The sequence below is a fragment of the Microchirus variegatus genome, assembly GCF_963457635.1.
Source record: "Microchirus variegatus genome assembly, chromosome: 13".
NCBI lineage: Eukaryota > Metazoa > Chordata > Actinopteri > Pleuronectiformes > Soleidae > Microchirus > Microchirus variegatus.
In genome coordinates, this window is record NC_139814.1 from 14,694,212 (window position 1) to 14,709,310 (window position 15,099).

The window sequence follows — 15,099 nt, forward strand, 5'->3', positions numbered from 1 at the left end:
GCTGGCTGAAATGTCATAGTTGCACAAATGCTCTTAACATTATCCGCCTGGAGAGAGAGAGAGAGAGAGGGAGAGGGAGGGAGAGATGCACTAAATGAGTGCAAAGTCATGCTACTGTGATGAGGTAACTATTGCTTCAGGCAATAAGGATAATATTTTACACACTTCAACAATAAAACACCATCTAAATGTGGATGCATGTTGTCGCTGGATGGGCTGCACTGATGATCTGTATTGAGGCGTCATTCTCACTTCAAATTGTTAGACCGCACATGACCTTAATCTAATCATGTGCATAAGAGAGTGTATGTGGGAGACTGTGGTCACATTAGAGACAACAAAACAGGACAATATCACTCCAGTAAAATATCTTAGAAAAGAAAGATTCAGAATACGAAAGATTAGCACAGAAACTACACGGCTTTTGCTACTGTACATAAAAGATGGATTCTATATTTTCAAGACATCTACAGTAACAGTATCCAAACCTTTTGTTAAGACGCCAAAAAAAAAAGAAAGACAATTACAGTACAGATACTAGGGCTGCACCTGCTGACAGAGCAAGAAAACCGGCAGCTTCTTTATTTTCTTGCTCAGCACCAAGCCAAGCTACAGTATTTATCCCAGTCAGCAACGCCATAAAACCAGGACTCAAAACAACTAAACTTCTCTCCACTGATTTATGTCTTAAGTGTACGGTTTGATTCAACACAGGTCCTCATTTCCAGCACCACTCTGAAAATGTTCAGCATAGTCTGCAGGTCTCCTACTGTATGTATGTCATCTGCATAGAACAGTGTGGACACAGAACATGAATAAAAAAAACAATGTAGAGTCAAAACATCCACTTGTTTCAACCGGAAAATGCTGTAAAATCAACCCCCGCTGTGTACTGGCTAACCTCAGCACAGGCAACAGGTGCTTGATGTAAAGACTTAGTGGCATAGTAAAACTTGCCATTAAGGCCTGAGTTTAATAGTCTATGTTGAAGAAGCTCCTTGTAAATCCAGTCAAATGCCTTCTTAAAAATCAATGACACAAGTAAATTGGATCTGCCCAGAAGACAAGTGTCGCTTGTATACAAGTTGTAAAAAAAAGACATCATGCACCACTATATTCACTGCTGATGACACGTAATGTGGCAGGTGTGTAAAACTTCAGTCAATGGCTCACAATTAAGTGAATAAGTAAGAGTCCAAGAGTCTCATTTTAAGAGAAAGTGAGTTATTTTACACAAAGTGAAGTATTTTGGCTTTATTCTGACAGACAGTTGGTCAACTGCTCTATTACAACAACGCTTTGCTCTTTTTGTATTTCCCCATTGATGGTAATACCTAAAGTGCTCCATTTCATGTGAAAATTACAGCCAAATAAAACGACACGGCCTGAACCCCACCCCCCCTCCAAAAAAAACAAAAAAACAGAGGCTAAAAACTGGTCCTGTAATTGGTTGGAAAAGCCTCTTTTCATTTCTCTCTGCTGACAAACAGCCATTTTTCCCGCAGGCAACGTATTGTGGTCGTGGAGATGAGGTGGACAACTGGACACATCGAGCGTCCAGGGAGTTTGACAGTTTTTGATGGATGAGTCACAGACGCAGAGACACACATACAGTCACACACACAATCACACATACATGACTCTGCCTGTAGCTGGATGACGTGCTATGTAGCAGCCGGGTGAATATTAACTCTCAATTTAAGTCATAATTTATGGCTGTATTTCGGGGGGTCTAAAGCACAAAGTCTAGCTGCACGGAAAATGGGCTTCAATGACTTTTCTTTGTCCTGAAAAGGTTTTGGACCATCTGCACGGAGCAGATGTTCCATCCCTGTACCACCCGTGAACTAGGTAACAGGACACTGTGATGAACAGGCTACATTATGCTGAGCCATATGGACCTCGTGGATCTCTACAAAACTATGAAAACTATCAAGAACTGAGATCAAGTTCCCCCCCCTGAACACAACAAGCAGTAAAAGGACAATTTTAGTGAGTCAAAGGTGACATCGTTGACATTGTTTGTGTCGTCAGAACAGTGTAATATTCATTAAGGATAAAAAACAAAATGGTTGGAGATTGTCACATATGAGCATTTTGGAACCAGCAGATGTTAGCTTGAAACTGATGAACCTAAAAATGCAGGATTATGTTTCACTACAGCCTTGAGATCTGTTACTAAGACTTTCACGTCGAGTAAAATCAAACACAACTAATCCAAGAACTTAAAAAACAACGGTGTCTTTCAGACGCAGACACACACTCTCGCAGCACTCGCGTGTTGACAAATTTGTAGTTATTTCCAGTGGAAACGACTCATAAAAATTTTCATATTTATATCTCGGAATTACAACTCTGAGACTGAGGTGAAGTTATGACTATGACTGGAACCATGTGACGTGAATGCATCATAACCAGAGCAGAGAGAAACTTCAAATCAATGGTTTTAAAGTAGACACATTATGCAAAATCAACTTATCCTAACAATGTCCTCACAAAATTAAAATGACTCTCAGTCTCGCCGTCCATTCATCCACTGGGATTTCTGTGTGGTTGGGTTAAGGTCAGGGTTCAGGTTGATCTTCCTGAAATGAGCGAGCGTGCGACTCTTTTTTTCTGTGTGCAGGGATGCAAGCATGACAGAGTGCGGGACAGCTGTTGCCCGTCATGCTCCTACCAGAGGCTGTTCAATGTGAAAGCTCTGAGGGCACGGTGACGTCAAACAGGGAGCCAATTACTCCACTGGCCACCACACAGATGAGTCCTGGGCATGAGAGAGGTGACTGAGCATGTGAGCTTGTGTTGGCAGCTGTTTGTGCTCCTTTGTGTATGAGTGAAAGAGTGAGAGACGTGTGGGCTAAATGCCATCCAGACATCTGTCTAGGTTCACTGTGAGTGTGTGTGTGCGCATGTGCACAAACTTACAAACAACCCTCTAAAAATCACCTTGCAGCTCTTGAATACACGGTGAAAAGTGTCGTCCTCGGTCTAATTACAATACCAGCATGACCTGATGTCCAACTGTGACAAGGGGAGTGTACGTGTGCGTATGTCTACGTTTGTGAGGACCAGTTTGTGTTGCAGACCTTATGGTGTGAGGACACAGCGAGGTCATTTTGGCCAATCATCACAACTTTTAGGACAGGGTAGAAGTTGGGGTTTGGCATTATGGATGTGACGGTAACAGTAAGGTGGTAGAGGGAGGGCATTATGAGTGTAAATAAGCACATGTGTGAGTCTCCACTGAGCTGTGTCAGCACCATCTTTTCAATGCAGTCACTGTTTGCAGTAATGTACTGTACATCGAGATGCTTTTTAGCCATTTGTATGCTATTGCAATTCATTCGGAGTTGATTTAGACCAAATATTTCAATTCAAACAGTTAGCGATGCCTTAGAGACAAACAACAGAAACGGGGAAAAAGTCAAAGCCTTATTCCTCTGTGGATCCTAATTCGATAACTAAACCACTTTAGCATGCAGAGGACCCAGCAGTGGTCAAGATGCATTAGAGGGGCTGCAGCAGATGAAGAGAGAAGACGACGAGACGAGGGGAGACATTTTAAATACTAATTTGTACCATTATAAATCAGAACATGAAGAATTTCTGTGTTATACCATCTGGGGTGCAATAGGAGAGTCGGTGCAAAATGAAAAATGTGCTTATGTGCAATGCTGGAGCTATGTTTATTTTATTCATTTACAACTGTTTATGTGTAGTTTTTATTTATTGGTTGGGATATATGCAGCTACACTGAGGCCAAAACTAATTCCCCCCAGAACAATTGTTTATGTAATAAATGTAATGACAATTAAACATCATATGGTATCATATGAAGTGAATACATCAGTGCTCTGGACTGAGACCCAACAACTATTATCACCTTGCACCAGTTTCTTCTAGAGGAAAACAATAAGATGCTGTGAGTCTCAAATGGTCTGTGGTTACACAACCATTGGTCGTGTATGACCACTTTATTAGATACACCAATTCAACTACTTATCAATTCATTTTGGCATGTAGTCATGGTCCAAACTGACTAATGTTAAAGTTAAATCTGAGCATCCAAATGGGGAGGGAAGGGAATTTACAGTGAGTTTAAACATGGCATGGTAGTTGGTACCAGAAAGGCTGATATTAAATATTCCAGAAAATACTCATCTACTGGGACTTTCACACACAGCCTTCTTTGGCGATTACAGAGAATGGTTTCGAAAAATATCCAGTTGGCAAAGTTTTCAAGGTAAAAATAATGCCAGAGGTCAGAGGAGAATGTACAGACTGGTCTGAAGCGATAGAACGGAAACAGTAATTCAAATAAACTCTTGTTACAACCAAGCTATACAGATGAGCTACAACAGCAGCAGACTCTTGCCACATTAGTCGGTGTCCTGTGTAACTAATAAAGTGACGGGTAAGTATAAAAACATTATAACTACACTCTAATTTTACAAAGAGACAAATTTACACACTAAAAAAATACACGTTTCTGGGTGTAGGCTCACATTAAGTCAGAACTAAACATTGTGACATTGCTACTGTGCATTACGGGGCCTTTTGGGGAGATAATAGAGAAGTCGAGGGTGTAAAAGAAGCAGACATGTCGGTGACACTTTGATGTCAAATGAGAGCGGCGGCATTGTTGCGAGGTGGATTGTATTTCATCCATCGCGCCACTTTAATCGACTAAAGGCTGCTGAGAACTGTCGAGGGACTGGAGTGTCTGAAAAAAAAACTTCAAGGATGCTCAAGACTCAAGACGCATCTGTCATAGCCTGCTGTTATTTTGTGCACTCCAATTTAGAAGCCTTTTGCTGATGTGCGCCTAAGGCTACCAAGTGGAAAACCCTGAAGAACGCTCGCCGCCTTTAACACAAGGCCGAACTGACAACTGTGCGAAGTGGCCAAATAGATGCTCGTGTCACAACTTGAGGGATACTCTGGGTTCTACACTTGACTTTTTCTACACTTGACTTTTTCCTCCACACATCCATTCGCCACTTTACTCATGATTCATGGAGGGAGACTTAAGGGAGTGATTAGCTGCAGTGACCTTAAGATTTAACAGGCTGTTTCGCTCGGTGTGCTTAAATTTAACAAAACTAATGTTAGCAAACACATTTGTGATGGATATGAAGTGACACTTTTACAAGATAATATAATGACTTGTGTCGGCATGTGAGAAAAATGCCTCAGTGGGTCAGTGATGTAATTATTCCGAAGCAATGAAAGTCTGAGATACTGTTAATAAAACAGACAAGAATAACTTCTATTTTAAAGTGATAAGGAAAGTTAAAGTTTTCCCTATATAGCTAGAATTATATTATATTATACAGTAACTACTATACCTGTGTGCATGGTGTCATGTCAGTCTGTTTGCGTCAGAGACACGTCATGGGCCAGTGGAAACACATAACAGCATTTCAATCTCCCACTGGCGTTTCTCAGGGGTTATAGGAGTATGTGTGTGTGAGTTTGTGTATTAAAGCGTTGGTGCTTTCAATAGGGGCACAGTGTGATGCTCAGGAGTGTCATTACACTGGAAGTTGTCCTGGTAATGAGTGTGTGTGACTAGAAGGAACCTGCTGGTTTGGCGAACTGTGCATACACACACACACACACAAACTGAGGCAACACAAGTAGGGGAGATGGAAACGAGTTACGTAAAGGTTTATTTCTGTCCTTCCAGCAGATGTTAATGTGTTAGAGTTTGCCTTCTATACACATACATTATTTAGGATTCTGATTAAAATAGCCACAGTTGCAAAGACACAGACTGTGGACTGCAAAGTCCCCGGTTAGGTTGCAACTCGGGATCTTTATTGCTTTTAATTTTGTCCCTTGCACCTCATGACTCATTTCCCTAGTGCCCAATTTCACTAAAAGGGCACAAAGTGCCACACAAAGTGAATCTAAAAACAAAACCCTGCTGATTTGTTAAAATACTACAAAAAGAGACATCTCTTCAAATGCTTATAATATACAAGGACAATATAAATCTATAAAAATTATAAAAAGGAGATACAATCTATTATAATTACAGATAAATCCAACTATTCCACATGATGCACTGTGATGTTTTGGAGCTGTCCGTGGTGCTGAACATGGCCTTTTGTTCTAATTTTGGCTCTTTGATGGAAGACAGCTATGAACGTAAGGTGAAGTACCAGGCAGGTCCATTACTACCAAACACAGCCCTTTCTGAATAACTTTATATAATATATATAATATAATAATGTGTTCTTTTTGCACACACATACCAATTAGTGGTTGTGAAATGGACCTCTGTATTTAACCACACACCTGTAGTGAACACACACACAGGCCGGATGAAGGAGGAGTGGGCAGCATTATGTGACTTTTATGTAACTTATGTGACATTATGTGATTATGTCTCTTTTGTGTTGTTGTAAATGTAAAAAAATAAACTCTATTGTAAACTTGTATTGGTGTAATTTCAAATTCACAGGAAGGAGAAGGAGTGAGAGCATGAAAGTTTAGCATGCCTGAGAGAGGACAGACAGTTCTTGTGTAGATCCACAGAGAATGAAAGAGAGAATCTGAAATAAATAAATAAGACGGCACAGTTGGAAAAGACGAGTGAGGAAGAAAGGCAATGTGAGCAAGAAGAGCGTGTGTGGTCGCGGCTCACTCACTTATTAAATAGACATTGCTGTTGTCACAACTGATCTGCTCTTGTTTTCTTTTGCTACCATGTATTGGTGTGGAGCACTGGAAAAGAAGATTGGGAAATTTCTAAATAAAAAAAGCTAAAATTAACTGTCAACACTTTTCTGCACCAATGTTTTGGACCTGTTTAAAAGAATTCGGTTTTGGTCGACAACTAGAACTTTTTAATGGAAAGTTAACGCAGTTCTTTTCTTCTCGTTGCCTTGATAAAGTTTTTGGAAGCAGCTCGGCTTCTTGGGCTTGCTCTGCACGATGAAACATTTACAGGGTACAGCTACACTGACAGCTATACCACCTTGTTCTTGCATGTTTTCTGTTTTCCGCTGCACAGGGACTTACACGCTGTACGAGATTATTCACAAGAAATGTAAGGTGCTGGGTTTCAGAAGAGGAATAAACCCGACAAAAAGTATAACATGTAGAAGTCTGTCTGACACCGTACAATGTTCAGTGTTTGTGCTTTTTTTGTGCATTTGCTATTTAACACACAACTTTTATTTTTTCTCTTTTGCAGCTATTTAATCTATAAATATATTTTTAATTTTAAAATGCTGCTATTCTTAAAACGTATTTCTGTTATTTTTATTACGTTTTTCATTCTTTATTATTGAACTTCACACAATTGTATGTTGTCTAGACCTTAATAACATGTAGAGAATGCATTAAACCGAGCGCATTACTGACGACACGTGTGCTTTCCAGTAGTTATGTGACGTTTCGAGCAATCGGAAAAAAAATTCCAATAGTTTCTGAAAGCTGAGAAGTTGCACGCCAAAGCCAACATGTGGTTATTACGGTAATTTCACTCATGCCCTTTCAGGAAGCTGAAGAATCAGCATCTTTGTCAACAGAGAGGAGAGAGTTGGTAGAACGCCCTGCCCTGTACATAGTTTTAAATTTTTTTGGCCTGTTTTTGCACATTTAGACAAGGAATCGAACATATTGTAAATATGTTTTGCGCTGTTCAAATTTCAAATTTAACACACAAAATATGTTGTTCATGTACAACTGCAGTGTTTTTCTAAATATATCTTTTAATAGTAGGAGAATAGCAGTGGTAGTAGCAGCAGTAAATTGGAGTTAAAGTGTTAAAGGAACCTTGATCATCAAGGTTATTACAGGTAATCTGGATGGAGACAGCTATGTCTGTTCCAAATATCAAGACACTTGATCTGAAAACCACAAATGTGAACCTCACTGTGACACAGAAAAATCAAGGGATCAAACTGAACGGACTTATTAATTCTCTGGGGATCATGGATATCAGTTGATGTAATTCATTCAGCGGTTGTTAACATTTCATTTTAAAGTGACTGAGTGACCTACATCACCATCCAAAGAACCACAGAACACAATCATGTCTGCGCTCTTCACCTATTTGACTCAGGCATTACCCATATTGTGACAAAAATTGTGTACATAAAAAAAACCAACCTGCTTGAAAAAGTCACAGCTACATTTCAAGTTGGGGGAGAAATAAATGCACCACAGTTTTGTAATACTCCACAGACTCAAATACCACGCTATCAAAACCAATAAAACCTTACAGGGGCACAGACACTCCCTCCGACATCCTCGTTAGTGTCAGATATTTCATTGTTTCTCTGCTGAAAGGTCAACCAAGTAATGACAGCGGGTGCAGACTCCGACTCATTCCTCTCCCAGTTTTCCTCTGGGGAAATGCACACTCATGCCCCCGACATCAGACACAGACTCCCTCTAATGACCGGCCCGTTACCCGCCGAGCACTTAAAACACCTGCCACGGCCCATGTTACATTCATCCTACTCATACATCCGTTAGTGTGTGTGTTAATATAGACGGGGCTAATGGGGGGTGTGTGCATGAAAATGCACTTAGCGCCCTGGTACAGGAGAAGACGCAGTGCGGATCATGGCTACTTTGAGACGCATGAGACTACGTTGCTCAGTGTGAGTGTGAGCAAATATTTACAGGCGCTGTGGCAGAGATGGATGGAAACATTACGATTTGGGACGCAGTCGGTGCAAATATAACATGTTGTCTTTCCTTACCTTTGCCCGATTTCCAGCAGGGGGATTTGGTTTAATTCCCTTTACATGTACTTTGTTGTATTGTGTGACCTAATTCTGTGCGTAAAAATCCCTTTGTGTCCTCACCACATGTACATACCATTTGTTATTATGTCAGCAGACAGTATCTATGGACAGATAGGTCAGTTTTATGGGCTCACCGTATCAATTTATACCTGTCCTCTCATTTTACACGTAAACACTTAACCGCATCATAAATATTAATAGACGCCTCAGTCTCCTGGGCTTACAGCCACAGTGAGGAGGGACATTATGCAACCTCTGGGACCAGAAAGGCCCAGAGCTATAAGTCAAGGTGACCGCTATGATTCAAACCAAGCATGCAGGTCTGTGGGGAAATTCCAGGGTCAAAACATAGATGCATTTTCCTCTTTGTAAAAAAACCCCAATATTTTCAATATTTCAAGCTGAATCTATAGGTATGGTTGCATTTTGTAATTGCAATTCAGTAATTGCACACAATATCTGAAGTGAAAGTCTCTCAGTAACAACCCATAGAGATAAAGATGTTTTTCCATGTTTTCGGACAAGGATGCTGGTTTAATCTGCATGTTGATATGAATGAGGTCAAAGCCATATTTCACAGTGGATAAAGGGGAAGCAATTTTAGCTGTAGAGAGTGAAGGTCAAACACTGGATCTCATTTGGATTAAAATCCACAGGAACAACATAAGAAAAGCCCAGAAAGACACAGAGACCTGCCCTTAAAACAATTACAGACCTGAGTAGATGAGCACAGACTAGGATGAAAAGGACACAGGGTCAGTTTAGTGTCACGTGAGACATGACTCGTTACCTCACCAGGTGTCTCCAGGTCAGCGCATGCTCGTCAATCATCTAGAGTTTGTTAGTGCAACAAAGCACAATTCTCTTTAGAATTAAATATATACTTCCATTTGCTTTTGCTGACTGTGTACTGAGAATTTGATGAGGATGGAGAGGAAGGAGGAGACATTTCCCCCTTAAAGCTGGCAGAGATAAGAATATAATAAAAAAAACGGATGGGAAAATTACAATAAGCACATTTTAAAAATAATATTACTGCACCTTCTTCTTATCTTGTATTAATACCTACTGTAGCCGAGCACCATTAGGAAAACAAATGACACAATTTAAGCTTACCTCCTTTTAAATATAGGCAGAGAAACTGAAAGTGGCCACTACTCTTTAATAGAGCAATGCAGCAAAGTCTAAATACTGTGTGGAAAAAGACAGATGAAAAGGGCACATCGGTTCAAAATTGAGTTAAAAATGCCCTCTCCCTCCCCCACTGGGAGCAGCAGGGGTCAGTCTAGTGAGGAAGTGAGACCAACTCGCACACTTAAACACGTGAAGACAAATGAAAAGGGCACATCAATTTGGAGTGGACTTGAGCACAGCGTCTCCTTCTCTGTGCAGCGTGCCTCCCAGAGGCAGTACATAAGGCTAAAAGGGGCTGAATAGGGGTGAGGTGCATCACTAAATAATAAACTCCCAGCAGCACAGTTACCGAGCATAATGGCTGCTTTCATCTTCGCATCAAGGGGAATGATGTGTACATGAATGTAAACACCTCACAAGTACACAAATTAGAGGCATCTAAATCTGTGGACTCACTGTGAAGATAATGAGTATAAGAGGAAAAAAGGTAAAGTAAGATAGAGTGAGGAGGGCGTGTGGGTCTGGTTGTCAGTGTGGACTTACGGAGCTCGCCAACTTTGAGTATCTCACAGAGCATCTTGGTCAGCTCGATGCTGCTGCGGCCAAACGGACACTCGTGCTTATCTTCTCGACTGCTGTTCTCCAGGACAATCTGGAAACATGGACAGTCAGACGTCAGAAGACAGAAAAAAACAACAACACCAAATCACTTCATCGTCATGTGTGATTTGGAGGAAATGCAGACAACTCTGCGGAAGATTAAGGATCTTTGTAATATATTACAAATATATGTATATTCTCTTTATATTCTCCCCTCGGGTCCATGTGAACAACAACAATGTAATAATTATATAATATTTGCAAGTTGCTTCATTCATCTGAAAACAGGCTCTGTCAAGCAATACTATCAGACATGACTCAGCATTTGCGTGTATACACCAAGGTTATTACAGTTAACGAAAACTAAGTCTAAAACTAGCAGTGAAAAAACAATTCAGTTAACTGAATCTAACTGAAATCACTTCCTGTGAGCAGTGAATGTCACACAAAATCTAAACATCTTTATATCACTGATGTGTGGATCCGACAGGCTTAATCAGCAATGTGTAAACTCACTTGAATGTAATGAGTGATTTCTTTATATTCTTTCTTGATCATGAGTGTGACATTTTTGACCGATTCTTTCTTGGACAAGCTTTAACCTAGTGTGATGTCGCTCAAAGCTGCATGTAAATCTGGATACAAAATATCAAAATATGATAGTTAGACTTATTAGATTTAGTATATTTGTGTGTTTGACAGGGGTATAACTAAGTAGTTTTACCATAAATGTTTCAATTATGGGAAAACTATTAGTTATTATTTAATTTGTGTGATGCTTAAAGCTATCTGAATGAAAAAACAAAACACTGCAGGAATAAAAAACATATCTTAATTATATGAATGTGCCAGTATGCCCTAAAGGAAACTATCAAGGTTCCAATCACTCAAGCTGGTGACAGTTTCATTTTGTAGCTGAGGCTACACTACTTAAGACATGTAACATCTCATTCCTCACATTAAAGTTACACACAGCAACACAGTGAGTGAGCACACATTCACACACACACAGAGCTCGATAGTTGCCATAAAACTGCTCCAAGTGATGAATGTTCTCATCGCCACGGAGCCTACAAATAAACTACAGGTGAACAAGTCAAAAACAGGTGAACGAGTTGGAGAGGAGAAGATTTTGGTATGAAATGACTGAGCAGTGTGTGTGTGTGTGTGTGTGTGTGTGTGTCTAACCACATATGAAATGCATGTGCGCGCTTACTCTGATGTAGGCGTCCTGGTGATGCCTGGCAAAGTACAACATGTTATCCAGAGCCAACATGCCTGGAGGAATCTGGGTAAAATCCACAGCTGGATTCACATGGTTCTGAGAGACACAGAGGGAGGGAGACGTATATTTAAACACACACCAGAACATTTCTTTTTACACCTTTTTAGAATATAATACACTCAACTCGCATATTATTACCAGTCGCTGCAATGAAACCCATATGAGATTTTTATGTTTTCAGCCGGATTAAAGGTTTAAAGGTTCATTTTGGGGGCGCAGACTTTCAAGTCTGTTCAAGAGTGGCTAAATGGAAAAAATCTGTTTGCTGCCCGGATGATTTAAAACATTCAAGAAGCTTTCAATATGCTTGTGCAAAAGGGTCAGACACAGAGAGAGAGAGAGAAGTGTGCGTCATTTATAATTGAAACTAAAGTAATAAAGATCCACAGTTTCAAAACCCATTAACTTTGCAATAAGAAGCCTGCTTCAACCTACACACAGAACACAGAACATACTGTCTTGGATATGCAGATAGCGACTTCCCATGCTGTCACGATCTATCACACTTTATTCCTCCTCCAGTTGACGAATGATTAAAAGCATGGATGCACACACACACGCAAACACGTCAGTGTCTCAAGTTTGAAAGGTGAGACGGGACATTGAAAAAGGAAAAGTGACAGGAAGAGATGGAAAAAAAAAAAAAGTAAATTAGATGACGAAAAAGGAAAGGAGGACACAGAGATCTGGCTCTTCAAGTTTGTATTCTGCCTGACAGGAAACTGCCTTAGACACATGCACCTGTCCTAAAAATAAACCACATTTTCATTTTGACCATTTCAGGTACAACAATTGCTACTTTAAAGAACTCAAAAAGGGCACTCAATGACTCAGGAGTGAAAAGATCTATGTGAAGAAGAGAATTATGGCTTGTGTGTGTGTGTACACAGTCGGGATGTGTGTCTTTTAAGACTGGCATGTAAAGCAGGCTAAGGATTTCGGGGTCAGGTTTCTCGACACTGGTGAAGACAAGACCTTATCTTTACCAAACACACTGCAGTGGGAGCGTATATGGGAACAGCTCTGAAACAAATCAAGTGTAGCTCTAATGCCCACTGCCACAAACAGTGATTGAAAGAAATGTAAGAAGGCTGAAGCACAAACTTGAGCTAAAGACATATACAGTCAACACAAAGAAGGAAAAACATTTTCACATTTTCTCTCCCGGCAAGCCCAGGCAACATGTACACACTTTAATCTGCAGATAATAAACTAAAGGACAATGTGTCCAATTATCACCTGTCCCTTGTGGACTGGATGGGCCTCACATATGTTCAGTAGCAATAGCTACAAAGCAGACTTGTGTTGCCTTCTCAAAAAACAACAACAACAACAACAACAACAACAAAAAACACTTACGATGAAGCCGAGCTTCTTGTAGTCGCGGGTGTACATGGACTTGCGTTTCTCGACGCTGCCGCTGCTGTTGGGCTCGCACTCCACGTCGAAGGCGATTCTCCGCAGCTCAAAGATGATGTCCCTCTGAGCCTGCACGCGCACAGAGGAATAGTAAAACTTTTCTCTTTTCATTCAGCGCGTTATCATTTAAGAATTCCTGGGCCTCATCTATGTTGTCTGGGGTCTTGCGGTGCCTGAGGCTATCTGGCCAGCAGCCATGTCTCTTCACTGTTTATATTACTTGGGCAAAGCTACAATAACAACTTTTTTGGGGAGGGGAAATCTGGCCGGATCTGGCCCAAACTACCCATAAGCTGTTGAATAAAAGATTAATGGTTGTTTACTTATGGCAGATGTAGCATGCTCAGTGCTCCTGGTGGGGATTCGGGTACGAGACCTGCCTTTTTTTTTAGGCTTTTTTATTTTTTGGAAATAGCTCTCTGTATAACTGTAAAGGAAGTTATACCTTTACTGGTGTATAGTAGGCAACAGCACAGGCAACGGTAGTGTAGAAAAAAAAGTAGTTAATAATATTATTATTAACTACTTTTTTTTCTACACTACCGTTCAAAAGTGTGGTGTCACCTATACAATTTTTCCATTCCAAAAGAGTTGCAAAATGAATAGAAAATATAGTCAAGACATTGACAAGATTAGAAATAATGATTTGTATTCATAATAATAATTTTGCCCTTTCGTCAAAGAACCAGCAAAACTGTTTTCAGCTGTGCTAACATCATTGCACAAGGGTTTTCAAGAGTTTTCTAATCATCCAATAGCCTTCTCGCACTATTAGCAAACACAATGTACCATTCTCATACACTGGAGAGATGGTTGCTGGAAATGGGCCTCTATACACCTATGTACATATTCCATTGAAAAACCAGACGTTTGCAGCTAGAATAGTCGTTTACCATATTAACAATGTATAGTGTGTATTTATGATTCATTTAATGTTATATTCACTGAAAAAGTGCCCTTCCTTCAAAAATAAGGACATTTCTAAGTGGCCCCAAACTTTTAAACGGTAGTGTATATTTCATTTATCACCAATTCCTCTCTGCGTGTACTCTGTCCCCCACCTGGTCCTGAGGATCCATCTTTGTCATCATGCGGTCCTCCAGTAGGTTGAAGGTGAGCACCTGCAGCACGTACAGCTGGTGGGCCATCTCATCGTTGATGGCCGTCGGACTCCGGATCACGTTCTACATGGTTTGAAGGACAAAAAAAATTTAAAAATGAGGGAGAGGAAGGAGGAGTGTAAGACAGGCGGCAAGACATGGATTTTGGAGGAAGACGGCAAAATTAAAACAAGGGAGACTCAGGGGATTTGGGAGTGAATGATGAGGATTAAAATGAAGAACAGGAGAAAGAGAGAGAAATTAGATTCAACACAAGTCAGAGAATGAGCAAGGGAAAAGAGAGGGACTACAGTAGATAATAACCAGGGAGGTGAGACAGTGGCAAAAGTGGCAGGTGTCTTTTTTTCCTCTCTGGTGCCTCTGTGGATATCACACTGGCGCAGACACAGAGAGACAAGGACAAACACAGAGAGACAGAGAAACACTGGAGGGAAGAGCATGATTAGACTTACACTGAGAATGATGGAGCGCAGCTGTTTCTGGGCCAGAATATGGGCCATCTCCTATAGAAGAGGGGGGGGTGGGGTGTGGGAAGGAGGGCACAGAGGAAGAGGATGAGAAACAATATATCACCAATTAATAACATTGTGTTTGGTTCTTTATGTGAAGAAAAGGAAAAACGGGCAAAAACAAGACATAATGTTGCCACACTGTGTGCAGTGTGCAGGAACAGAACACCAAATGATAAGGAAGCATCCCAAAGGAGAAATTAATCTTAAAAAAAGGGAAGGGGGCGGGATACTAAATGCACTAAACTAAAGTCATCTACAGT

At 40.6% G+C, this 15,099-nt stretch overlaps 1 protein-coding gene across 2 annotated transcripts in view; it reads right to left on the reverse strand.

The window, feature by feature from the left end:
- elmo1 (engulfment and cell motility 1 (ced-12 homolog, C. elegans)) overlaps positions 1-15,099 on the reverse strand; it is a gene marked incomplete at both ends in the record, with an annotated part of 60,741 nt that overhangs the window by 30,182 nt on the left and 15,460 nt on the right. For both annotated transcript variants that reach the window (XM_083899958.1, XM_083899957.1), the window contains 5 exons: positions 10,446-10,554; positions 11,719-11,823; positions 13,147-13,275; positions 14,268-14,390; positions 14,780-14,830. In XM_083899958.1, coding sequence (XP_083756084.1) covers positions 10,446-10,554; positions 11,719-11,823; positions 13,147-13,275; positions 14,268-14,390; positions 14,780-14,830 — 517 coding nt within the window. The remainder of the gene's footprint in view (positions 1-10,445; positions 10,555-11,718; positions 11,824-13,146; positions 13,276-14,267; positions 14,391-14,779; positions 14,831-15,099) is intronic.